The sequence below is a fragment of the Convolutriloba macropyga genome, chromosome 4 (genome assembly GCF_964194025.1).
Source record: "Convolutriloba macropyga chromosome 4, txConMacr16.3, whole genome shotgun sequence".
NCBI lineage: Eukaryota > Metazoa > Xenacoelomorpha > Acoela > Convolutidae > Convolutriloba > Convolutriloba macropyga.
The window spans coordinates 70,913,198-70,940,109 of record NC_134471.1 but is presented as its reverse complement, the minus strand read 5'-3'; the positions used below and the strand labels follow the sequence as shown (position 1 = coordinate 70,940,109).

The 26,912-nt window shown below is 35.5% G+C and overlaps 2 protein-coding genes across 2 annotated transcripts; one reads left to right on the top strand and one right to left on the bottom strand.

Annotated features, from left to right (window-relative positions):
- Window positions 1-8,856: 8,856 nt before the first annotated feature.
- On the bottom strand, window positions 8,857-10,724 carry LOC142338647 (UDP-glycosyltransferase UGT4-like). The gene has a single exon (XM_075388491.1). It carries the CDS (start codon window positions 10,467-10,469, stop codon window positions 8,982-8,984), a length of 1,488 nt encoding a protein of 495 aa, XP_075244606.1. The 5' UTR covers window positions 10,470-10,724; the 3' UTR covers window positions 8,857-8,981.
- Window positions 10,725-22,506: 11,782 nt separating this feature from the next.
- LOC142338156 (uncharacterized) lies at window positions 22,507-23,067 on the top strand. Its single transcript, XM_075387793.1, has one exon. It carries the CDS (start codon window positions 22,507-22,509, stop codon window positions 23,065-23,067), a length of 561 nt encoding a protein of 186 aa, XP_075243908.1.
- Window positions 23,068-26,912: the final 3,845 nt, after the last annotated feature.

The window sequence follows — 26,912 nt, the reverse complement described above, 5'->3', positions numbered from 1 at the left end:
TGTTAACAGATTAAGATATTAACATGCAAAAATTGAGTTTACACGTTTATCACTAAAAGCCTTCTAGTTTATTTGACTAATATATTATAATGAAATTTTCAAGTCATTTGGGTACAAGTACAAAATTGCGTACCAAACGAAATTAAACTATTGAGGAATATTGAGTTATTGAGGAATAATTATTCAATATGAAGGAATTAAAAGACGCTTAATGTTGAGAATATTTGTCGAAAAACGTCAATGTCAAAGAATGGGAGAACGCTGCAGACGTAAACATTATAAAATTTTTATTGACAATTGCTATTGCAAATTCAAAATTCAAAAACCAGCTACGGCATAATTAATAGCAGCTGTGTGTGCTTTTATTCAAACTCCGACGTCTTCATCTCTTGCCGTAATTGAAAAGCTCTTGTTCACAAAATCAATAACAAGAAATTACAGAAATTAGATAAATGCAAGAGGCGTTTAGCAACATAAAACGTACTATCATCGATAACATTCTGGGAGATAACGAGAGCAGTTCCGTTTAACAATGAATTATTGAAAGGCTATGAAATGCATAACTATACGCACATTTATCAAGAAACAAAAACTCAACCCACCTCCACGAATTAGCGAAATTTTTTATTTCATGAGAATGTACGAAGAGCTAAAATAATGTGACTATTGTACCGACCTGACAATATTTTGCGCAACGATGACGTGCCCGGATCTGAGTCACATAGATTGTTCCTGCGATATTCAAATCTGATCAACATTATGCTTAGGTTCCAAGAATGTTTTTTTTTTGAAACCTAAGCAAAATGTCAATTTCTCTGTACAAATAAAAAATCGGAAATGGTTCTCTTTTTCATGATAGACATAGAGGATTTGTGAATAGAATCTCACTAAAATTGGTTATTCTTGAGGAGGAAGAACCGTAGACAAAGCGTAGCCCAAGCCTATAACGCGAAAAGAAACAATTGAGCAAGGTGTGTTTTGTAAGCAAGGATTGCTTATGGCACCGATGATAGCTTGGTTCTCTGACGTTCAATCGCAGCACCACCATCACACCTAGCCAAAATAAACTGAAGACGGAAAACTCTGACACAATTTTTGTGTTTTTCTGGAATACGCCCGCAAGATCAAAAAAGAACGTCCCAACAACAAAACCCTTCACCAACAAATAAGCCTGCCTGATATTAATGCCAACAAGAACCATGCAATGACGACTACTCCAAGCAGAAGCAGATGTATCAGGGGAGAATAAAGACAAAAATTTGTAAGCCATGAAAAACCATGTTGACATTATGAGCAGAAGTGCAGCAAAAAAACTGTTCACGAAAAGGCGATGACTATTCAAAACCCAAATTTATCAACAGAGTGCAAACCACAACAGCCAGAGAAGTAAAAAGTCAGATTAACAGCGAATAGCTCAGTGACAATTATTATGTTACAGTTTTCTTATTCAACGAATGAAATCAACAACTTTTACTGTCGAACATTTCAAAAGGAAATGAAAAACGAGCTTCTCAACAAGCAAGTTAACAACTCACACTTTGCAGCATCCGCTTAGGAAAAAAACACCGAGCCAGCGATTGTCTATACAGTTCAAAAGGTCTGAAAAAAGAATCTGGCCAACGACACAGCACCATGCTTCTGCTTAGATATTCCACATACAGACCAGAGGTCTTCCAATAAAACGTCAAGCATGGAAACGGAAACTCTTTCAGAGCCACGCAAAAATACGGAACCACAACGATAAAAAAAATGAAGAAAATGGCAAAATTGCTTTTTGTAAAAGCAGTCTCACTTTTTGAAAAGAAGCTTTCAGTTAAACGCTACGCCGGGATCCTGCTCGACAGTTATAGCTGCCAGCTTTATGTTGAGAAAGAGACACATCTGCATTTTGTATTAGATGGTGCAATGGACACGATTACCAGAATTATAACTTCATCGCATCAACAAAAATATAAAGAGTGAACCACAGCTAACGGCAAGGATTGATAAATCCTTATGTTGTTAAAAGCAACAACTAGCCATTTTGAAGGAGCACCTTGGAGATGTTGTCAGACATGAAACCACTTCCAAACACTTGATCAAATCAACGTTAAACAGCATGGATCTCATAACTACTATAAAAACGACAACTGTGAACCGAGAATTATCGTCAACACCTAGATCAAAGCGCAATTCTCCGCGACCTACAATGGATCTAATAATCAGTACTATAACAACTGAGGACACTAATCAATACATCTGATAGTCAGTTTTTAGCAACTGCTTGGGCAAAAATAGCGAATTCAACGAAAAAGCTTATGAATGGGCAAGAGTAGAACCGGCAACCTTGAATCAAAAATAACCCCATCGCATCCAGAGATCAGAGATCTGTATAGCCAAAACAATACTGCTCAAAACATCAAACAGACAACCCTCTGTACAATAATAGAGACGAACTCTATGAGGAGACAATAACATTCTGCCAGGCAACAAACCATAGGTCTTTTTTATGTCAACCAATTTGTTACAACACCAGAGAATAGTTTTTTATAGTCTGTCCCATAAAGTTGAAATAAGCGAACGTTCGAAAAGCGCCAAAAACGTGCAATTGAGCATCAATATGGTCATTTGATTGTCAACGTCTTTTCCATTAAGATTTCATTTTTCAATTTTTTCTACATGTTTTAAAATTGAACTTTGAACTTTGAACTCTAACCGGTGGCTTTTGAAACGTTCGCTTATTTCAACTTTATGGGACACGCTATAATATTACAAGACACACATTCGGGGATACAAGCGAACCTGTATAAAGATTCTTTTTTTACATCAGGGAACTACATTCACCACAATGCTGTTGCTCAACCAAATAACTAGACGAAATACAAAGAAATTAAAATGCTAACTCACTGCAAGATCGTACCGCACTAGAACTCAGGCGCTCAACCAGACCACATCTACGTTTGAACATACAGAAACATTTTTCTCTGCTGTGGGCAAGGAGCACTTGCAATCAAGTATGATGTTGAAGCCATATTCATGCAAATATGCTTATTATATATGCAAATATCCTTTCCCTCGGTTTAAGTGGACTCATGACAATTTGACACAGGAGTTTATGAAAAACAGTGCACACCCTTAGACCAAGGATTCAGACAGCAAATTTTACTTTTCTGAGGAGCAAAGTATTTCTGGCAACAGAAGTGCCAGTAAGAATTCAAACCAGCGAAAGCTGTTCGAAATAGTTATTAGAAGATGCAAAAGTTCAAGGAAACTCTCAGGGAGCGATAAAAAAAACTGAACAGGAGAAGAAAGCATGGTTGAAGCAATCTTTGAACGCAAACCTGAGTAGTTACGCCAGTTCCAAAACTTTTTTTGATGTTTCATTTGCGATACTAAATTTCAATTCAATTTTAAACTTACAAAAAATTTTGCCAGCAAAAAGCGCAAAACGAATATTATTGCATATCACCGTGTTGATTATCGCGAATTTGCAACGAAGATTATTGCCAATCGCGCCATCATGTCACTGTTGCCGATTATCAACTACCACAATCTTTTAAGGATAATTCCCCCAACCGTTATCTAAAAACTTCACGTTTTTCCAACAGCTCATCCAGAGGTCTTCTAAAACTTTTTACTTTGTTGAAATTTGGAAAAATTTCAAGAAGCAGACATATGCAACAAGCAGCATCAACTGGACGCTTTCAGTGAAAAAATGTTAATTGGTTTACTACACACAATGTTGAAAGTCGGACAGATTTTTTGTCTATGAACATTAATGTCCGCTTTTTACGTTTTATTTTGGTAGTTTCATTATGAATTTCCTGGAACACTGATACTCTATTTAATGAATAATGTTATTTGCATGTTGAAATTAAATTTGAAAAAAAAAGACTTTTGCAACAAAAATATGAACTCAACGTTTTCTCAACCATGTTTTAAAAGAAGCGTTACTATTTCAAAAAAGTATTTTGCTAGATCATATGTTTTGCAAAATTAGATAAATCCTTAATTTTCGTGCACACAAATATAATGATATTTCGCCTTCAAAAACATGAATTTATAAAAGCGAAAATGTCCACAAAGTTTTGAATTTTGGGTTTAGTTTGAATTTTGGCTGAATTCTCAAAATCTGTGACCCTTCTTTGTAAAACCGAACAGACGTCTGCACACGAAGTGGTAAAACTGCAAAGTCTTTCCCAGATGACCAGCAAAGTAAATGTTGATCTATTTGTTGCATATGAGCAATCAGTATTTTTGCTCATTTCTCTCATTGGATTATAAATGCTCATTCCAATTTAGGTAATTACAATAATAAAATAATTTAATACAATTTTAGATAAAAATATTCGGATACAAATGCTTCATAAAAATAGTCCTCAAAAATCATATGTTAGGTGAAAACACTTGTCCACAAAGTAAATTATTTTTCAAATATCCGTCGATAGTGTAAGTATTACCAAAACTTTGGTCACATTTTTTTCACAGTTATCATGAAAAAACGAACTTTTCTCTGCCAAAAACAAAATTTCCTTAATGTTGCCCAATGATCCAACAAGGAACTCCTTGGTATAGAAGAAATTTTCAATGCAAAATGGATGAATTCATGAGGCTTTGCGTGTTGAAGTCTAAACAAAAGATAGAATAAAAAGTTCTAGTAGTCATTGAAAAAATTCCGTGTCTACCCTTGCCGAGAAATTCCCAAACTTCGAGTGTTAAAGTAAACGCGTTGATTATTACCTTATTGACTTGAGGGCTCCAACTTTTGGCAAACCGTTTTAATATCAAAAAATTTCATAAAAATTGAAATTTTTCGTGGCCAAAATGTTTTGTTCAAAGCAAAATACTTGGAAGCAAAGGGTTCTGTTTGCTTCCAAGCATGCCTGATTCATGGCAATCGCCACCATCGTTCTTGCGAATGAATTTTCAGAAGAAAAACTCCTTCCTGAATCCAGCTCTTGCCACGAAAACGGCCAGCAAAACTTCTGTGTATTCAAATACTGTGGGGGTTTTGATTAGCGTTTTCTCCATTGCAGTTAGAACTTGATCTGCAAATTTTTTTCTTAAATTAAGATTTGCTTCAAAGAATATCACTTTTTTGCCTGATCGCTTCTAATATTACGGCAAAACAATTGGGCGTTCTCCTCAAGAAAACACGAAGTGTTTGTCGCATGTAAGTATATCGGAGGCTGTTTTCTTGATAAAAAAAGTCTGTTGTGAATCAGTAAGAGAAGTTTTTCGCGCAGCAACATCTGTTGCTCTGACGTCTGTGAAATCAATTTCCAATGGCTCGTCTTCGTATTGTCTTCTTATTGTAACTCATGAAAAATTAAACTCCTGTTCTTTACTTGTTTTCTAGATAAGAACTCTGTGCCAAAGAACGGTTCATATGCATAGTCAGCGTATGTGCTTAAACACTTCTTCCCATTTGTTGAGTTTTTGAACTCAGGAAAAAAGTGAATGCAGGGCGTTTTTGCTTAAATACGTTTTTGCAAGACAATTGCAGTTGCCACCTTCTTGCTTATTAGTGAGTCCTTTGTGTCACGGACGTATTGACAATAAAAAAGTTTTTATACACAAAAACAAATTTTTCTACCTGTCTGCAAGGTCAAATGGATAATGCATAAGGTAGGTTTCTGCCTTATCATTAGACTTTTATGATTATTTTTCCCAAGTAATCATCACTTTATAGCCAATTGGAGTTCCATTTCAATCCTGCATACCTCTGAAACCTAGTATACTTGAAAAGAATTCTCAAAAATGAAAAAGAAAGGACCCGTTTCCAATACTTACGAAATACAAAGAGCTCTCATCAATAAATAAACCTAAGAAAATCTGGAGCATGTGATCAATTCCTTAAAAGCGGCATTTGGACTTTCCAGTTTCAGTTATCATTATTACAGAATTACCAGTATGTTGGTTTTGTTTTTGAAAACATTGAAAAAATCATCATTTCTTTGTCTGGAAGCGTGATTGTTCTGTTGTTTTCAAGAGCAAAACCAACATACCGGAAATTTCGTGCTATTGATAACTGAAATTAAAAGACTGATTGCAGTTTTTAACGTTTTAGACAATATGCTCCAGATTTTCTAATTTCACTAATTTCTATTTTTTTAGTAATTTCAATTCGTTTTGATTAACTAAAATTTCCGTTTGTCAAAATATGTAGTAAGAATATGGTAGCAATGGCAAAACTTGTTAGGTTCTCCTAGATGATTTTCGCAATGAGCAAGGATTCAGATTGTTTTTTTTTAAATCCGTCCTTCTTATAATCATTTGCACTTTTTTTCCCGAAAGTCAAAAATTTTATTCAAAAGGCGGCTTTTAAATATTGAGAAATACCACTGAAAAACATGAGGCCTAATGATTAATGTTTTTTTAGTTATTTTTGATTCAACAAAAAGTTTTTTGAACATTTTTTTACGAAATCCTGACCTTTCACTTTTGCCGGGATTGTATATCTTGTGAAGTCTCATGACTCAATTTAGTTCCTCCGAGATCTGATTTTCTTTCTAAGCGGCTAGTGAAAAAATTAAATGCTTTCAGTTGATAACTAATGATTTTTTTGCTATAATATGTGGTCATTATGTATAATTCGTCAATGAATTGACCTTTGTCAAATCAATTTTTACTCTATCATTTGAGACACTTATTTGTTTTAATCGATAAGCTGCAACAGCTGGGTTACTTTTGGTCTAATCGAAGAGTTTTGTACACTAAAATTTTTTGGAATGTAACGGGTTGGTGACCTATTAAGAACAGTTTGCAGCCTTAATTTTAATTGCAGACGTGAAAAAATCAAATCAAGCTCTTAGCTTTTGACATATACCATTTACGTCCAGTTGCAAAACAATGAGCTGGCGTTACCTTATTGTCTGAAAAGCCAGTATTTTTTAGTTTCATCATTGTTTTTGAGTAAAACTTCGAGTAAATTTCGAATTTCTAATTTCTGTCGGTATTCCTCGGTAGTTTGCATTTTATTGCCGTTAGCTTGATTTATGACTTCTAAAATGTCAAATTAACTTCCTAATATTTTTCAAGTTGATCTAATTAGCATTTTGGAACTGAACTTTTATATTTTATGAATTTCAATTAATCGTGGTTTGCAGAGATAATACATGGTATTTTTAGCAATGCATTTTATCTTATTTCTAAACTTAATTTGTAAATTAAGCAAAGAAAAGAGATCGCAAAAAATTTCAGGGGAACTATTATTTAATTTTCTTTCCTGTTTTGTTCTTTAAATATTGGCTTTTTGGCTTGGTTACAACAAGTTTTCATAATCTGGTTGCAAAATTTTCAGTCTTAGAGGTCCTTCATTACTGTCTTGTCACAATGTCACAAAAAGTGCACGTCTATGACAAACGATATATCGGATTAATGGCAAATGTTGTTTTCAGTAACTAAAATTCAATTTTAACGGCTTTGTTACAATTTTGTCGCAAAATTTATTCGAATTCTTAGTTTCTGCCTGTGTTTTGTAGTCATTTGAACTTCTTGATTGATATAGGTCTTAAATAATCGCCCTAGTGGAAGCATAGAGGAAGATAATTACTGATTTCAGTTGATAGCTAATTGTTTGCATGACTTTGAAATTAATGTTTTCAAAGAATTATAAACGTATTTTTATGTTTCGCCCCTTTTGTTTTTCCCTTTTATTTGATAATTATTCTCAATAAAAACTAGTTTCATACGTTTTGCTGTTAAATTGCAAGGTATTTTGTTTGGTCATTAACCGTTTTAAATAACTTTTTGTTTTTGTTTTAATTTGTTTTTTGTTTTGTGTTTTATTCTCGTTAACGGCAGGTATCACTGGCTCTGTTATTAGGCGATATTTAATTTGTTTAGTGGTTTGAGGTTAGAGGAATTTTTAAAAGAGATACACAAATTGTTTTTGAAAATTCGAAATACACAAATTGTTTTTTGAAAATATGAATTTTCGAAAGTTTTTATCTCTTCCTCGTTAGGTAATGTTTTTCTTTGCTACAAAAACGTGGTTGATTGGGCTAGTAATATTATATGCAACTGCACATGACCCAGCCTCCTTGTTTTATTTTAATATTCAAAAATTATGTTTGTTGAACATTTAGAATCTATTCTGTTATGAAAATAAACAGCAATTTTTCAACAATTTTAGGTATATGTTGGCATGCATGGCTACCTTCTTTGGCTACTGCTTTTTTATCCGGCTTGCGTAGTTAAAAGTGAGAAATTTATTAATAATTAATAACAAAATCAGCACCTCTGCTCCTTCTTTTGTTGCGATTCCGAAGTTTTTTATCAAAAAATAACTGGCTGATCTAAAATTTTTGTTTTTCAATTTTTTGGAAGAGGAAATATTTATAAAACGCCAAATAAGTTCATGGTTAAACAGTCGTAAGGGTTTCGAATGTGGTCACTGATAAGCCTCTATCGTCCTCTCTATCTTTTGGCCTCGCAAATTAGCTGACCGAATTTAATGCATGTTTTTCATAAACATACAGTTAATTTATTCGTATTTTCGGTTGTTATAGATTCAGATCAAGTCCCATGGGCCTCTAATTAATGAGATCAATGCGAGCTATGTGATTAGTCCCATAAATTTTACAATTTTCCAACTACTCTATTCATTAAGTGGATTTCCGTCTCGTAATGGGGGTTAATTGTTGGGCGTGGTAAGTTCAGCAACTCTAGAAGCAACAAAAAGCATAGGCAAAGTATTTTGGTTGATGTTTATAACCGAATTATAAAAGAAAATTGCGCAACCCAATTTTTTAATGGAAAGACTAAAGCTTAACCCAAAAAAGACTGTTGCTCGACTTGAATATGACGGAGGACAGTGTAATCTTCCCCCTTTATCCCTTTATACCAATCCCAAGATTAAAATCTTTTGGGTCGTTTCATAAAATCAAATTTAAGCTTTGAATATTGTACAATAAAGTTTTATTAATCATGAAATGTAGCTTTATTATTTTGATTAGTTTGTCAAAGTTCAGTTATTTAGCACATTACAATGACAGGGATTAGCTAGTCTTAGATTTTGGCGCAAAACCTCTAATACAAAATCTTCGAACAGCCAAAAGCACAGCCAGAAACAAAGCAATCACGAAAGCGTAAAAACCGAATGTGAGCAACTTCCATACCACGTGAAATCTTGGACAATTTACTTCGTATTCTAGTTCGTATTTGACTGTAGTTTTCTTCCGAGCCGCAATTTTAGTGATAAAAGCGTCAATCAATTCCGGATCTTCGTGTTTCTCGAATTCATCCGACAATTTTTGTAAGTTTTGAACGTAAAAATCGTAGTTTTGAAACACTTGGGCAATGGCCTTGTCCACGTCTTCAAACTTGAACACTTTAAGTTGGATAGCTAAGTTGAGGTTTTCTAGAAGGATGGCGTTTGCAAACTGGTCTGCAAATTGGGGAATGGCGACAACGGGAACCTTTCGCTTGATAAAATCGATCATAGAACCCAAACCAACATGACTTACGAAAACTTTCACCTTGGGGTGACCTAAAAGTGTATATTGCGGTAGATAATCGCTTAGCAAAATTCGATCACTTTTTTCGGAATATATTCCCGCCTCCTTAGCTGTGCGCTCTAACCCTAAGCCCAAGGACCAAATTACCCTGTAATTGTTCTGGTTTCGGACGTTTTCGTAAAAGTTTTTCACACTTTCGGGGTCCAGAACTGCAAGCGTTCCTAATGAGATGTAGATTATGTCTGTTTGGTCTTTGTCAATCCAAGTTTCCATACTTTCATCCAGTTTGTCAAAATGAGACTCGTTGCGGATGCCTCCAATGAAGAGATACTCCCCATTTTGACTTGAATGGGGTTCTGCATGTAATGGGAGAGATCCGGGTATTAAAGACGGGTACCTGTCCGAAAACTCGGTCAAAAAGAAATTACCTTGAAAGTCTACAAAGTCTGGCAAGTTATCCAAAGCCCTTCGATTGTATTTCCAGGCCCAGCAGTCGCTGAAGAATAGTTTGAGCACAAAAATGTCAGTCATTTGTTGTGGAAATTTGTCTTGCACGTTCTCAACCCCCGCCATTGTTCCCGGGGTCTGGAGTACGACTGGAATGTCGAATTTTTCAGCAGCTATCACCGATCCTGCCAGAAAATGATCAGTTATGACAAGGTCGTATTTTCCACGGTTTGCTTCGAAAATAGTTGACAGCTCTGTGTGCATGTAAGTGTGCGTTTCAATTAAATGTGGGCAAAAATTCACCAGAAAATGCCAAGCCCCATCGAACGAGTACTCGTCATGTAACCCGTGTCGTTTGATCACTTCAAAGTTGACCTTTTCGTAGAATGGTTTCATTTTGCGCTCGCAAAGTTTCGCCCACTCAACCAGAGTGCAATTATGTTTTTGGCAAATTGGGCTAAACAAAGGTGACATGGTTCCAAAATGTCCACCCCAGCAGGGTACAGAGAATAAAATATTCAAACTATGGCTTTGTTTCAAAGGTACCAAAACAGCAAAAACTACAAAAAGTACTTTCGACATTTTAAATTTTGCTCAGCGAGTTGCAGTGCTGACAAAATAGATTTCTGGGAGATTAGAAAGCTGAACAAATTGATCGTTTTCGTAAATAAAGCAATGTTTAAGATTGCATTGATATTGATAACATTTAAAGTTTCTGGTCGAGTTTAGTCTGAGCAAACTTCACCCGCGTACTTCTATTTCAAACGCAATGTTTGCATATTCTGGTGCAACTTGAAGAACTTCTTAACAGAGCAAACAGCACGTTCAAATTTTCGCTCAACGTTAAATAAATTTATAAATGTATAAGTTTGAACAAAAATAGAGCCATGACTAGCGTTGTAAATTTACTGGACATTTTTTTTGACTTTATGATTATTAATGAACGAAAAATCTTACCAGTAGTTTTGAAAGAACAGCGTGTAAACAATTTTTGAAGATTGTAAAAATCATTTAACTCTTTTGTCGAATTAGGTAAATCAAATTATAACCAAAAGATTACACTTTATTTAGTAAGTAATTTGGTTGTTCTCGTCCTAGTAATAATGAAAAAATAAAGAATAAATTTTTTGTGTTATTGAAATAATTGTTACTACCATTTTTGATCAAACAAGGACGCCAGCAATGCTGAGCTCTTTTTTGACTCAAACAAATAAATGTTTAAGTTCTCTATTGCATTTTACATTTAGCGGTTTATTTTTTTGTTCAGTTCAGCCCAGATTCAATGGACTTTCACTGTTTGTTAATTGTTCCGACCCCTCTTGAGGGGGGGAGGAACTATATACTCAAATGGGTTTTTTTTGTTCAGTCAATTTTGGCCGATCGATATATTCATCGTAGAGAGTTGAGACTGGTATCAACAGAAAGCTTGTGCAGCGTGAAATATGGAATCAAAATTTTTCTTTTGCGATTATGGCTTTTTACAAGGAGTTATCGAGGGTTAAACTTTTCAGAAAATAGAGTGAATTCCGTTGATTTTATTCACATTTCCCGGAATTTTTGACTAAAATTTCGCTAATTTTGCTTAAATTTGCTAAATTTTTCAAAAAAAGTGTTGTTTATTTTAATTTCAAAGACAAAAAATATTGTTGGCTTTTTTAATTATTTTTTGTCGAAAATTCAGGCTAAATATTCCGAAATTCAGACCTTTTCATTAAAAACAGCACGAAATAAGTTTCTTTAGTCCACTTTGACTAAATTCGTAAGAAGTACACACCAAAACACCACTAACACAATCATTTTAAACTCAAAAGCGGCTATTTCTACTTAAATTTCCTCTGCGAGTGCTCCGTAATTAACACTTTGCCGTTTTTTCTGACTTTACTCGTTGATTATCGAAAACGCAGCATTTATTTTTGATTTTATAACTAACAAAATATCTATATTCATAACATTCGGAACATTCGGTATTCTCAATGGACGAACAACTTTAGCAGAGTTAGATTTGAACCAAACTTGGACTGTTGCATTCCAAAAATAATTCGGATTGTAATCAGTCGGTCTCATTTATAAAAAAAATTCGATCTTTTTTGTATTTTAAATAAACAAATAACAGAACATTTCAGTCCAAAGCTCACTATTGATAGGTCCAATACGGTTGCTTTTTAGCTCCAAATTATTGTATCTAGTTTATTACTTGAAAGCTTATGGTATTTTTGACTTTTAAAAATAATTGATATTTAAATAAATAATGGCTCAATGAAATTTACCTCCTTTTTTCTCCTAATTTGTAGCTTTGTGTCAGCAATGAAAGACTGCTTCATCTTTCTACTGAAATCAAACTCAATCTTCACTGCGGATATACACCTTAAATTATGGTTTTCTGGATTTTATACTACTAGATTTCTCATTTTTTTTATTTTCAGGTGTTTGCCCACATTTCACGTTTTCTAGTGGTGTCTCATTATCACGTTATTGACAGTTGATATATCACAATAATGGCGTTCAAAATAATACATGGTTGATAATATTAAAATCTTTAGTATATGGACTCTGCTCTGGTTTTAACGACTTCGACAATACTTTCTCGAAGAATTTAATTGAAACTTTCGATTCTGTCTTAATGTCGTATTTACTTTGTCTTTTTCGTCGTATGAAATTTCCTGTACAATGACTCGGTTTCAATAGCTGTTCATTGACGAATAGATGGGCTGATTTTTTAATATTATTAGATAGCTGATGGCTTTGATGACGTTGAAAACAATTGTTTTCCGAAATTAAAAAAAAACACTTTTAAACTTCGCGATTTTGTTCCATTTATTGTCTGTTTGTTACCTAGTCTCGTTAATTACAGGCCCACGTTGACCATTTTGTTGTCAAAAGAGGTTGTCAAGGTGATTATTGTCACAAAATCTAATGTTTTTAAAGAATTCATTTTGACTTTACTGGCTTCGACACGGGTTTCTCACAAAAAAATTAAATTAAATTTTGATTTTTGTGATAATTTACATTCTTTTTGTAAACGTAAAATAAATAATCTGGATAGTTACAGGTCTCAAAAGCTTCCTTTGGAAGAGAAAACGATTCAATTTACCTATTTCATTTTGTAATTAATGGCTTTCCACGTCTTTGGAGATAATTTTTTAGCGAAAATAAAAGAATTTTTACTTAATTTTGCACTTTTTCTTTTTATCTGCTTGTTAATTGGTTTCACTAATAAAAGGTTACAAGAGAAATTATCGGTGTTAGAAGAGGGCGCAATCAAACATTTTTCGAGGACCAAACTGTGGCTTTACGTCTTCAAAAGCTTTTTCTGGCAAAACTTAACTGATTTTTTGATTGTTGTCTTTTTGTTGGTTTTTTTTTGTAACCGCTTAAAAATCGAATGCCAACAGTTTTTAATTTGCATCTTTAGAAACACTTGCAATTGTAAACCTTTGGGATTTTTTAGTTTATTTCTAATGATTTTCATTACTTTGAAATTAATTGTTTTTTTTAAAAAAATAAGCCAATTTTTCAAATTTACTGTTTTTGTTCTTTATTGTCTAATTGTTACCAAGCTTTATTATGGACTGCTGCCAACACTTTGTTGGTGAATTACAAGTTATTTTCATTAGTTTCAGTTTTATATGACGCTATTTTGACTATGTTATTATATTTTTTTTTTAAACAGACATAAATTTTTTGATGTAATTAATGTTTGTTGTTGTTAATTGAATTTGCTGTTCGTCTTGACTCGCTTTCTTAATATTGACATATCTCATCGAGCTAATGCGTCGTTTTTTACTCCACTCAGTAAATTGCTTGGAAGGCTATCTTTTTGTTCATACACCAATTTTTTTTGAAAAAAAAAACTTGAAATTCTGGAGTTTTCTCTCTGTTCCCAATTTGGTAGACAGTTATGCCAAAATTGTGGATGAGCGGGCTCGGAACCGTATTAGCGAGTCTCCTTGTTCAAACTTGATAATTAAAAGAAACATCGAGCACTTCACTTGTTATACTCCAATCAAAAACACAATACTAATCCTTTAACCTAAACGGTTTCGGGAATAATATTAGAATCACAGTATATGTAAACTATCCTGAGAGAGTTTGAGAACAAGTACAGAAACAGTAATTTTACCGCTAAAATAGTGGCTTATTTTTACCGCTTGTTGGTTTGTTGAATGTTTGAAAAAAAACAGAAATGGTCCTGGAAACCAATCAACAAAGTTTCAGAATTTTAGGCACTTCAAAAAAAGTAAAGATTAATTGTAATGGGTATATCTCTTAGGCTATATGCCCCATCATGAACAAAATATTTTTCTTAATTATTTTGTGAGAACAAAAGCATGAGCACTGTTACCACAAGGAGAGATTTGTATGGACTGATAATAGATCAAATACTCCTTACAATTAATACATACTTTTTTAAATGCCTAAATATCTGAAACTTTGATAAATAGTTTCCACTTGACGAAAAGGAGACAGTTGGAAGGAATCAGAAAAACACTTGGATTAAATTTGAAATTTATAAACTACCACGCTACCAAAGAGATTAACCCTCAACAGTGCAAAATAATTTCAGCAAGAGACTCTCATTTACATAACGGCGCTAAACGTACATTTAGCCTTTTTTGGCCGCGTGGACCAAATCGTGGACAAATGTGACAGTACCTCGTCACAATTGTCTAATATTTATCTCACCAATCTTTCCGGCGTTTCTGAATTAAATTAGCGTACAGCTAGAGTTCTCGATTTTGATAATAATGATTGAAGACAGTCAATAAATTAAATTTTGTTAACTACCATATAAGGACTAGGTTAAAGACAGCAATTTGCCTTTTTAGTCAGAAATAATTGAAAAGAAGAACTTTTATACTATTAAAATTCAATTAGGCTTTCTTTAATGTTTACATAATTGGCACCTTGTTAGCAATTTTTGATTGATGAATGCTCAGAAATACAAGTTGTGAACAATGTGACGGATTTTTCCAAACTTGCTCAATTTGAACTAAAATTGCCTATATGTCATGTTTTCCTTGCTCGCTTATAATTCTAATCTAAAAATGAGCTCTGATTACCCCTCCCTCTGACAAAATGAAGCAACTTTGCTGGTTTTTGTGTCCGAAATGTACAATAGACTGAGACACAAACACAGTACATTGTAGTTCGATATTTTACACATATCGAGAAAACATGTCTAATTATTTCATTTTTTTCATGCTGCTTTTCTAAGCAGATCGCAAGAACAGGCGTTCTGTTTCAGTATCAGTTTTGTTTCTAAGAAAAATAAGTAAAATTTATTTAAAGAGTTGTATCGCTATGATTTTAAACACTTCATAAGCTCAAACTTAAAGAAAATTAATTGAACAGAATTACTAAGATTGAAGCTTAAGTTTGGATGATGTGTCCTGGTTAGAATTGTCTCACATTTTTATCATACGTTTTCCAAATGCATTTCAGCTCTTAATTAGTTTAAGAATACAGCATTTTCTTTTACTAATGTTGATACTCTGTATTTAAACAAAATTGTTAATTCTCTCTTTTTATCTCTTTTGCACAGATTTTTATCTACTTAAAAATCACGAAAGCAAAACTAAAGAGTGCTTAGAAGCTTCTGCATCTTAAAGGAAATCTTAGAAGCTTTGAAATGAAAAATCTATTGAAAACTGTTTTAACCCGTACCGAACTCCAAGTGTAAATCAATACTGAACCAGTATAAATGCAAGTCTTTCTCCAAAAATCAGTGCTGATTACAATATCAAGTGTTTTAGTCATATCAGACTTGAATTACACTTGGCAAGTGATTCCCAAGTGAAAAATAACTTTTCAAAAAAATTCATGTGAAAATTTCGAAGGCCAAAAAATGTTATAACGTGCCACGATTTTCGCATTTCCGGGGTGGTCCCTTTACCGATGTGCTAGGAAATGATGACAGGGAGTACCAAACAGTACAATAGCACCCCGGGAAGTCTGTTTTGCTCAAAGCTGGAGCAATTGAGGGTATTTCAGGTAATCTACGCCCTTTTGCTGCCATTTCAGCCCCTTTTTGGCCGGTATTTCACGAAATTTTCTTTTCAGATAGCTGTAATGTCTCAACCCGAAGATAGTCAGGGCGAAGTTCTTGAAGAAATGTGTTGTATCTCTTGTTACCAGCTAGTAAAAGAGCCGCTCTTGCCCTCAGTGAGTTAATGTAATGTTTATAGTCATAATTTTACGAACGAGAGCAGGGTGGCATATGCCGAAATCGGTCAGCTTGCGTTGAGCTCGGTGACCGGTAGTTCCCGAACCACTGGTCAAAATACAGAGTCCTATAAATGATCTTAAAGCTTTGTTCACGGCGCTTCTAATGAACCATAACTGGATCGGATTCGACCAGTATTTAAGTAAATACTAATTAAGGTTTAGGAAGTTAAAGTAGTTATTAACGTAAATATTACTTTTTTTCGGTTATTTTTGACGTTTTTTTTGGCTATTTTTGACGTTTCTTTTTGGCTATTTTTGACATTCCTCGGCTGTTTTAGACATTTTTCCGACTATTTTTGACGTTTCTTTTGGCTACTTTTGACGTTTTTTTGGCTACTTTTGACGTTTTTTCGGCTGTTTTTGAAGTTTTTTTGGCTATTTTTGACCCTTCTGTGGCAATTTTTGACGTTCTCCCGGCTGTTTTAGACATTTTTTTGGCTATTTTTGATGTTTTTTGACTATTTTTGAGGATTGTTTGGCTACTTTGACGTTTTTCGTTTACTTTTGACGTTTCTTCTGGCTGTTTTTGACGTTTCCCCGGCTATTTTTGACATTTTTTTGAGTAAAAAAATACAGAATGGATGCCAGTTTGACAAGTGAATAATCAGACTTGACCAAAAGTATGAAAAATAAAAGATCAGAATTGGCGCAAGTCTGAAAAGTATAAAATCAGAATTGGCGCAAGTCTGAAAAGTACAAAATCAGAATTGGCGCAAGTCTGGCCATTGTAAAATCAGGATGAACACAAGTCTCGCAAGTCAAAAAAAGTGACATCAATCAGTCTATGATTTAGTAATGATGAGGAATTGCATTTATACTGGTGCAGTGCTGAAACAAACCTGGAGTTAGGTACGGGAAACTATATCATTAAATCATAAGGCTATCATTTAGATTATGTAAGCCCTCAGGCGGGTTTTTTCTGTAATAATTTAGGTGCCTTCGAATTCTTATCACTTTGTCACCTAATTTGCACAAAATTAGTAAAGACCTCTTGACAGTTGTTTCCGTTATAAATTGGGTCCGACTGGAGCTCAGTATCTTTTTTTGTGAATAAGATAAATGTTGTTCTTTTCTGCCGAATCCAGTTTTAACATTCCTAAAAACAGCAAAAAAATTTAAAAAACTTTTAAAAAGATATCTCGTATACTATTAAAAGGAACGCTAATTATAATAACAATAATAGCAAAAGTATTGTCATCAATACATCATTGATGTCCAATTCATTAGAGAACATCTATGCACTATTATGGATCTTTGCCCGAAACAGACCTTCAACGGTTAAGAGAAGAAGTGAAAACAAAAAGAATCAAAGAAAAACAGTCGAAATTCAACACACAAAACTAGATAAACTGAGATCTGATTTATTTATCTTAAACGCTGGTATCGTCCATTATTAATTCAAATAAGCAAAATGATTTTCTGAGTATACTTAAGGCGGTCAATGCGACAAGTATTAACAATAAAAAATAACAAAAAGGCTCGGATGAGTCGGTGTGCGGCATTGAAAAATTCCCACTGTTGCTTTTGAAAGCATAAAACACATCATATCACCCTGTTTGAAATGATGTCGAAGAAAAGTTTACCTGAGCATCAAATTTTGTGCTTTGGCAATCTTCTGCAAAATATGGTGTTATTGAGCAAAAACTTGAGTTTTCTAAGGAAAGGAATGCTTGGGGGAACTTCTTCATTTAGAGAACTTCTTTGTGCCTAAATTTTTGAAAACCGTGAACAAAGGGAATGGCAAAAACGAGTTATGGTCAAATTTTTTCGTGTCACTAATTATTTTAATTTTGCTTTATGGGTTCATACGGTTATGCTTATATCTACTTAATTTGTGAAACCTGACATATATTACCAACTTCACATTCCTTGACTCCGGTTCGGTATTTATATTAATTCTACTTGATGCTTCACTTTTCAAAGAAAGTACAATAAAGCAACTTCGAAAATAGTTGTAGTAAATTAATTGCTTTGTTTTTAGTGAAAAGTTCTCCCATCCAACATCCGGGAGAACACCCATTCCATCACAAGACGAGCTTCATATTTAACTGGACTTTTTTTTAGTTATTACAATTTATCTTTCCTTGTTATTTTTTTTCGCCCTTTTGACTATTCACCCCTTTCTTGCGACCTAAGAATTTTTTCTTGATATGACCACAAAATACTGAAAAAATTTCGATGTTTCAACAATATTACCTTCTTGCGTTTTCCCGTAATTCAGATCGAGCGCTTTAATCTGCGTTCCCAATTTTACGAAACGATAGTTAAACACGAGCGTACGAAACACGTTTTTCAACAACGTTCTCTTTGTTTTTTGTCCGGAAAAATAACGACATTATTCTCCAAATAGTATGTAATGTCGGTATTGATAAAGTATTCAGGCAGGTTTCGTTTTTTTTTTCAGGTAGCTTTATCAGGTGGTATCAGGTAGATTTCAGTGGTATTCGGCAGGTTATTGATGGTTATTGATTATGTATCAGGTAGTTTGTGGGTAGTCCCAGGTAGGTATATGTGAGTTTTTAGTTTTCAGATAGGTTTTCCGATAGGTTTCTCTGGTGGTATCAGGTAAGTTTAAGTGGTATTAGGTAGGTTATTGAATAAAAATCAGGTAGGTTCCAGGAAGGCATATAGGTTTTCTTAAGTATTCGATTAGGTTTTCATGTAGGTTAATCTAGTGGTATCAGGTAGGTTTCATTGGTATCCGGTAGGTTATTGAGTAGGTTTCAGGCAGGTTGCAGGTAGATCCAGGTAGTTATTTAGTAGATTTTAGGTATTCAGCTAAGTTTGTTCAGGAAGTTTTTCATTTTGGTTTCTGCTTAGGTTTCAGGTAGGTATCTAGTAGATTTTAGGTATTCAGCTAGGTTTTCTAGATAGGTGTTGCAGTTTCTAACAGACTTGCTGACAAAGGTTCAAAGCGCTTCGAAGAAAGAAGTTGTCTTTGTTGGAGCTGTGAAGTTCAATGGTTTTTACTAGAACTGGAAAATCTACAGGAAGTAACAACAAAACAATGAACTCCTCAAATTCGCAGACACAATACTCAGACGACAACACCGAAAGTCACGAGCAGGTCTCTGAAGATCCCCAATTAAAACGTCTGACCAACTTAAAGTTGATGTACGAAAGTGAAACCGAGTCGTATATCGAATTTATTACATCCGGCATTGACTGCGGCGAGGACCGAGTAACAATCGAGGAAACTCTCTTAGAAATCAAGGAACTTCAGGAGAAGTACGACTTTACAATTCAAGAACTGTTTCAAAGCACCATCATCTGACGCAGAAACTCTATGCTCTCATTTATGCAAACTCAAATTCAAGATACGGAAAATACTTCCGCATACCGAAAATACAAAAAGGATCTTGTGTCCGCGCCACAATGCAACCAAACAAATAACATCCCGAGGGTGACCTTTGACGACAGCTGATGTCAAACTCATACTGACCCATCCTTAACGACCAACATTTTCCCGGCACCAGCTGAATACGGTTCTTACATAGAATCCTTCCCTAACAATGCTGCACCCAGTAGCTTAATGGGAGACTCAAACACTATTTTGCCGCCGGCAAATTTGTCGCAACAACTCCCATTGGCTGACGTATCAAGCACCAGCACCATCAACAATGCCTTGGTGTGGCCTTTGGTGGTTTCAAAACCACTTCCGCAAAAATTGACGGCGCATTTCCTTCATTCCATGATTCTCATCAGGCGGCTCAAACTTCTTCTTTGACTCCGCCAATCAGACCTTCGCAACCATCCTTTAAACTTCCAACAGTTGGTTTTGGGCCACAGACTCCTACCTCAATGTCTTCTTGTTTCCAGAAATCGGTGCCGAAGTTACAGGCGACAAAATTTGATGGAGATCCACTAAAAGGGATAAATGGTTCAGCGTGTTTCAAGCAACAATTGATCGTTCTCCAATGTCCTCTGCAGAAAAAATGATTCATCTGCAGTCGCTCCTGATTGCAAAAGCACTGGTTGACGGCTACGGCTGCAATGGCAGCCTGTACGCACTCGCATTAGCACGTCTGGAAGAGCATTTTGGTAATCCGAACAGGTTTGTCAATGCCTTCCTCGAAAAACTGTCACATTTTAGACCTCCTAACCTGACAATGCCAGACAGTTATACGCAGTTCTCTGCTTTCCTTTTAACCCTTGTGCAAACATTTCAGCAACTTGGATTCAACCATGACATACATTCCACTACTAATGTCAATCAAGCCTTAAACAAGCTTTCAACACCAGTCCGCTTGGAATGGAATAGGCAGGATTGGAAAGAAGTTTACTTCAACCATCTATGAAAGAGCTTTCGGAGTGGCTTTTAATTTATGAAAAGGCTTGCCGAGGTCTACCCACTTCTTCTGCATCAGTTCAACCTCCAAGCACTCATTCAAAGGCCTCTATCAACCTTTGGAAGCAATTGAATCAGCAAAACCAATTCAATCGTCCGTCCAACAGATCACACTAGGATCAACGCACAAACCCGTCAAATAGCTTTCAACCAAGCCCTGCGAAAGATGTTGTTTGTCCAAATAGCGGTAGCTGTCACTATTTATTCAAATGCTCTCATTCCCAATATCTGTTCACTCGAGAGACGAGAACACGTGAAGAAATTAAAGTTTTCAACAGTTCTGGTAGTCCGCGTGTACAACAATGCACATCAAAAAATGTATGCCGCTCTGCAGACTGCGGGAAAAAGCACCACACAATGCTCCATGAAAGCTTCATTGCAAAAAATTAAGAAATACGACGCTCTTCAACTGTTCAATTGGTTCAATTGCATGGCACAGGTCAAATTGATTTCTTACCAGTCTTACGGGGAGAAAACGTCTTACGTCTTACCCTCTAACTGTCTTACGGGGAGAAAACGTTTGAGACATGTGCTTATTTCGACAACGGAAGTTGCCAGAGCCTGCTCCTCCAATCCGCAGCTCTGATTCTAGGTATTGAATTGAACACTTTTGGCAAGATGCCTATTAGTGGCTACCACACAACAAAAGAAATAGTGTGTCCTCCAGTGTCTTCAAAAGTTAAACATTGTTAGTCTAATAAGACACCAATCATCGTAAACGAAGTCTTGGCAGTTCCGATTTGAATATGAACCCTGTTAGCACTAATGAGCTGAACCAGCTTTGCAGGAAATTTGAACATCTCAATCACATTTCGTTCCCTAATGTTGATGACAATAAAGTCTCATTAATCATCGGCATTGACAGTCTGGAACTAGTCCATTACAGTAAGGTGATTAAAAGCCCAAAAAACACGCGCCCCTGGGCTGTAGAAACTCCTCTAGTATGGACATGTGCAGGTAAAAATAGCGACACAGCAGACAAACGGAACCCAGTGTTCAAAACACAAATCAACTCTCATCTTCATCTAGACAATGAATTTTTCACAAAAGTACAACAGTGGATGAAAATCAAGAACTACGGTATAGCTTCACCAAAAAAGGCTATGTCTAAAAATGGTGAAAAAGCTCTGCTAATCCTTGAGTCGACTACAAAATTTTCTGATGGTCACTACGAAATAGGCCTTCTTTGGAAGGAAAATGCCAATTTACCTAAAAACAGATGGCTAGCAGAAAAAGAGTTAAAGCAATTAAACAAAATGCTCTCAACAAAACCAGATTTACAAAATAAATATGACGAGACGCTTAAAAAAGATCTTCAAATTGACTCTGTTGTCAAAGTTGATCCTGCTACAGACATAGAACCAGCATGTTCTTATCTTTTTCAACATCCCGTTTCAAATGATAACACACCCGGAAAAGTCAGAAGAGTCACAAATGCATCCAGTGATTTTCAAGGTCAATCCTTGAATTAAAACTTTTTGAAGGGACCCGGTTTGTTGAGTAATCTTGTGGGAGTCCGCTAAAGATTCCGCGAGCAACAAGTGGCAATTTTAGCAGATATTGAGCAAACGTTCATGCAAATTAAAGTTGCTCTCTCTGATCCTGCCTTTTTTCGGTTCCTATGGAACTACAGTGGCAAAATTGAAGAGTATGAATACACACGACAAATTTTCGGCGGAAAATCTTCCACATGCATAGCAGACGCTCTTCTTCGTTCAGCAGTGACAATCAGGACAAATTTCCCCAAGTGTTACACTTCATTGAGCGTAATATCTACAAGGACGACCTATATATCTCGACAGCACACATTGAAAATGCTGTAAACGTTATGAAAAGAACCACAGAGTGTCTTTCATTTGGTGGTTTCAACCTCACAAAGTGGAATTTCAATTCCGACGAGTTCTTGAGAAATGTCGCAACTGATAATATTTTGAAGCCCGATGTGCCATCACCTCAACATCAAAAAGTTTTGGGTCTTACGTGGAACGCAAGCACTGACGAATACATCATTGAGAAAGGACTTTTCAAAAAGTTCCTCATGGATAAATGCACAGCAATGAGGAAATTTTGAAGTTCATTGCTTCAACTTTTCATCCCCTTGGCGTTACAGCCCCTTTAACAATCAGGGTGAGGAAAATATTGCAAGTGGTTTGGAATCAAGGTCCACAATGGGACCCACCACTGGACGTTCAGCAGTTCCTAGAATTTATTCAATTCAAAAGCGATCTTCCATCTTACCAGAATATCAGCATTCCACGTGCTCTCTTCCGTAGAAACACGAAAATTCAGTCAACAGCTCTTCACATGTTCACAGACGCTTCAGATTATGCTCTATCAGCAGTGTCTTATCTAAAAACTGAGTACGTTGATAAAACTGTGGATGTAGTCTTCATGATGGGCAAAGCCAGAGTAGCTCCGATCAAGAGGATGACTATTCCAAACCTGGTGTTGCAAGCGGCAGTGTATGGCGCGCAATTTGCTCTATTTATCAAAAAACAGCAAGACTTGGAGACCGGAAATTACTTTTTCTGGTCCGATAGTATAACTGTACTTAATTGGTTGAGAAATCCCGAAGTGCGTCATCGAATTTTCGTTGGCGATAGATAGGCAAGGATTCTCGACGTCTCTCATCTCTCAATTGGCGCTACATCGCTTCATCTGATAATCCAGCTGATGACGGCTCAAGAGGCTATGAGGTTCGACAGATGAATGCAAATTCTTGTTGGTTGAGTGGACCATCATTTCTGCGCTCCGAAGAGAAAGAATGGCCTTGTCAAGATCTCTTGAAGCATCATCCACTTGTATTTTCAATACAGCCACCGGAAGCCCCTAAACGGTCAACTCAAGGGTGTCTAATAAATATTGCACTTTTTAGCAACTGGAATCGGTTGATAAGAGTGACTGCGCACTGTTTCTTTTTCGGCGACTTTTGCAAGAAGCGAAGCAAACATTTGGCTCTCTGTCATCATACTTTTGCGTACAGGTACCTTATCCAGGTATCGCAGATTGAAAATATTGCAAACAAAATATCTGCTCTACGTAAAGGCAAGGACTTTTCAGAATCAAGTTGTCTGAAAGACCTTGTCCGTATGTTGAAAACAATAATCAGCTCCGCGCCAAAGTCCGGTTGTCCAAGGCAATGGATTTGGAAATTTCCCGACACCCAATCTTTCTGGATGGTCTAAACCCTGTTGTGAAGCTTCTAATCGAGAATTTTTACCTAATTAACGCTCAGTCAGGAGTTGAACAAACGCGGTGCATCCTTATTCAATACCATTGGGTCTTGAAATGCCGAGCTGTCGTTAGGCAGACAGTCCGCCAATGCATTCCTTGTCGACGAATGATACAAGAAATCCAGCAACCTCAAATGCTTGATCTACCATGCGAGCGGTTACCAAGTGAGCACCACTTTGTCTTGCGACGACAGGACTTGACTTCATAGGTTCTTTCCCCGTATCTCAATATGGCAGAGACGCTACACGCTACGTACTTCTGTTCGAATGCTTGGTGGTAAGAGAAGTCCAATTGGAGATAGCAGAAAAACTGTCTACAGACTCAACAATGAATTGCATCCGCAGATTCATTAGTCGCCGCGGAAAGCCCAGAAAATTTTTTCCGCAAACGGTAAATCTTTTCACAGCTCTTGTTCGGAACTAAAGAAAGGTATCGAATCACTAAGAGCATCAAAGGATTTTGCCTCAAAACTCCATATTCTTGATATTGAAACTGAATGGAAGTTTAGTCCTCCTCTTGCACAACATTTTGATGGTAGTTGGGAAAGGTTAATTCAACTGTTCAAAATGTCTTTGTACAAGGTCAATGGATCAAGAACCCTAACAAATGAAACTTTGTCTACCTTCACTTGCGAAAAAGAATTTGACGTGAACTCTCGTCCCCTCACAAACACTTCGAGTAACATTAATGATCCACTTCCCCTAACACAAAATCGTTTTCTGTTGAGCAGACTCACTGTCAATTTTCCACCTGGTGTTTTCTCCGAGAAAAAGATTACAATCTCAAAGTCTTGGAGAACTTCACAACAGTTGGCCAAACATTTCTGGAACAAATTTCTCATAGAATATCTCCCAAACCAGCAGAAAGTTTGCAAATGGACTAAAGGTTGTCCCAATTTGAAGAGAGACGAGACAATCTTGTTTGAGTTTTGGAGGATTTCACGCCTCGAGGTCTTTGGCCACTGGCCAAAGTCATAGAAGTATACCCAGGTTCGGACCAAATTGTGAGATCCGTTAAACTAAAGACAGCGTTTAGTGAAAAAGTTCGCCCTGTTGTTAAATTAAGCAAAGTTCTAGTTGACTGATTTTTATCATTGATTCGAACACTAATTCACAAGGTTCGCCTCTTTGTAAGTTCTTTCAGGAAAAGAACAATTTTTCCATGACAGTTTGTACTCAAAATCTGCCTTTTCTGCGGGTAGAAAAATTGCTACACCGTAGCAACCTGTTGCTCCCCTCAGAACGTTCGTTCGGATAGCTAAATTTTGACCTCCTCATTAAGTTTCTGCGGACCCGTAGTTTTGCGGAAATTTTTACCGTTTTTTTCGCGTTTATCGGTTTATTACGCTTTTTTAACCGTTATTCTCCCGTACTTCGTTTTATTTTTGCAAAAAAATTTCATTGAAATCCGTAAATTTATCAAGGTTGATATTCTTGCATAACGTCAGTTATTCTTTTATCTCGAAATTAATTTCTTTGTTAATGCGTTACCAAGATTGTTTTTTTCAACCAAGAATCGTCTTTAATTTTATGGACTTAGTATACTATTCTTTGCATTCTTTCAAATTGGGCCGGCTATGTCATCAATAAATCATTGATGCCCAATTCATTTGAGAACATCTATGCACTATTATGGATCTTCGCTCGAAACAGACTTTCAAAGGTTAAGAGAAGAAGTGACAAACAAAAGGAATCAAAGAAAAACAGTCGAAATTCAACACACAAAACTAGAAAAACTGAGAACTGATTTATTTATCTTAAACGCTTGTATCGTCCTTTATTAATTCAAATAAGCAAAATGATTTTCTGAGTATACTTAAGGCGGTCAATGCGACAAGTATTAACAATAAAAAATAACAAAGGTTTATCTTAGCATCAAATTTTGTGCCTTGGCAATCTTCTGCAAAACATGGTGTTATTGAGCAAAAACTTGAGTTTTCTTAGGAAAGGAATGCTTGAGGGAACTTCTTCATTTTGAGAACTTCTTTGTGCCTAAATTTTTGAAAACCGTGAACAAAGGGAATGGCAAAAACGAGTTATGGTCAAATTTTTTTGTGTCACTAATTATTTTAATTTTGCTTTATCGGTTCATACGGTTATGCTTATAACTACTTAATTTGTGAAACCTGACATATATAACCAACTTCACATTCCTTGACTCCCGGTTGGATATTTTTATTAATTCTACTTGATGCTTCACTTTTCAAAGAAAGTACAATAAAGCAACTTCGAAAATAGTTGTAGAAAATTAATTGCTTTGTTTTTAGTGAAGTGTTCTCAGTTTGTCCTTTCCATAGCTAATACACTTTTTTCTCATGATTGGGCTATAATCAAGGTTTTTTCGTATTTGTTGTACTAAACGTGTTCTTTTTAGCAAATGTTCATGAATTCAAAAACAGGTCACTGGTGTTTAAAATTTTTTTCGAGATAACGAATTGACGACAATAGAATTTAAGTGCTTTAAGACGATTTTGCTTTAAGTAGTTTAAATTCGTAGATCAAATTGTAACAAAATGGCTCAATTTGTTTAACAAAAAAAAGTTACATATTGCCAAAATATTTAAACAAATGTGGCAAAAACGGCAATGATAAACAAATGATCTCCAATTTAACGCAGAATGTTTGTCAATTTCTGACAGAAAGTTGGCAAACTTTGTGCTGTTTGCTATCTAAAGGAGCAGCATATAAATTTTATATAAAAATTTTATTTTAACTAACTTTTGCCAATGAGGACTCATAACTAATGCAATGCAACCACCTTAATCGGATGTCTAACCATGAATTCCGCAATACAAATTTACGTCATGAAAGCAAATAAGTGAAAGTTTGAGCCCCATTCCCGCGGGGGTGTTGATCTCAAGTATTTAGATAGAGCAAAGTAGTCTACACAAGTTAGAGTCGACACTAAAACGGTTATAGCTTTTACCTGTATTAAGATAGGTTAAAGCCGTCGCCATGTATCAAAAGATTCCATGAATTAAGATGCCGAATAGATCCAATATATTAAGATGGCAAATAGATGCCATGAATAAGGATAGATTGTATTTATTCGATTATCGTTATGTATTAAGATTAGGAGTTGCTGTCATGTGTTTGGATTAGGGACAACTGCGGAAAACTGTTAAGACTAGGCATAACGGCCGCAATGTATTAAAAATACCTATAGATTAATTTTGCGCATTTTTTTGTACATATGTATTAACCCGGGCCGAGGTGTCC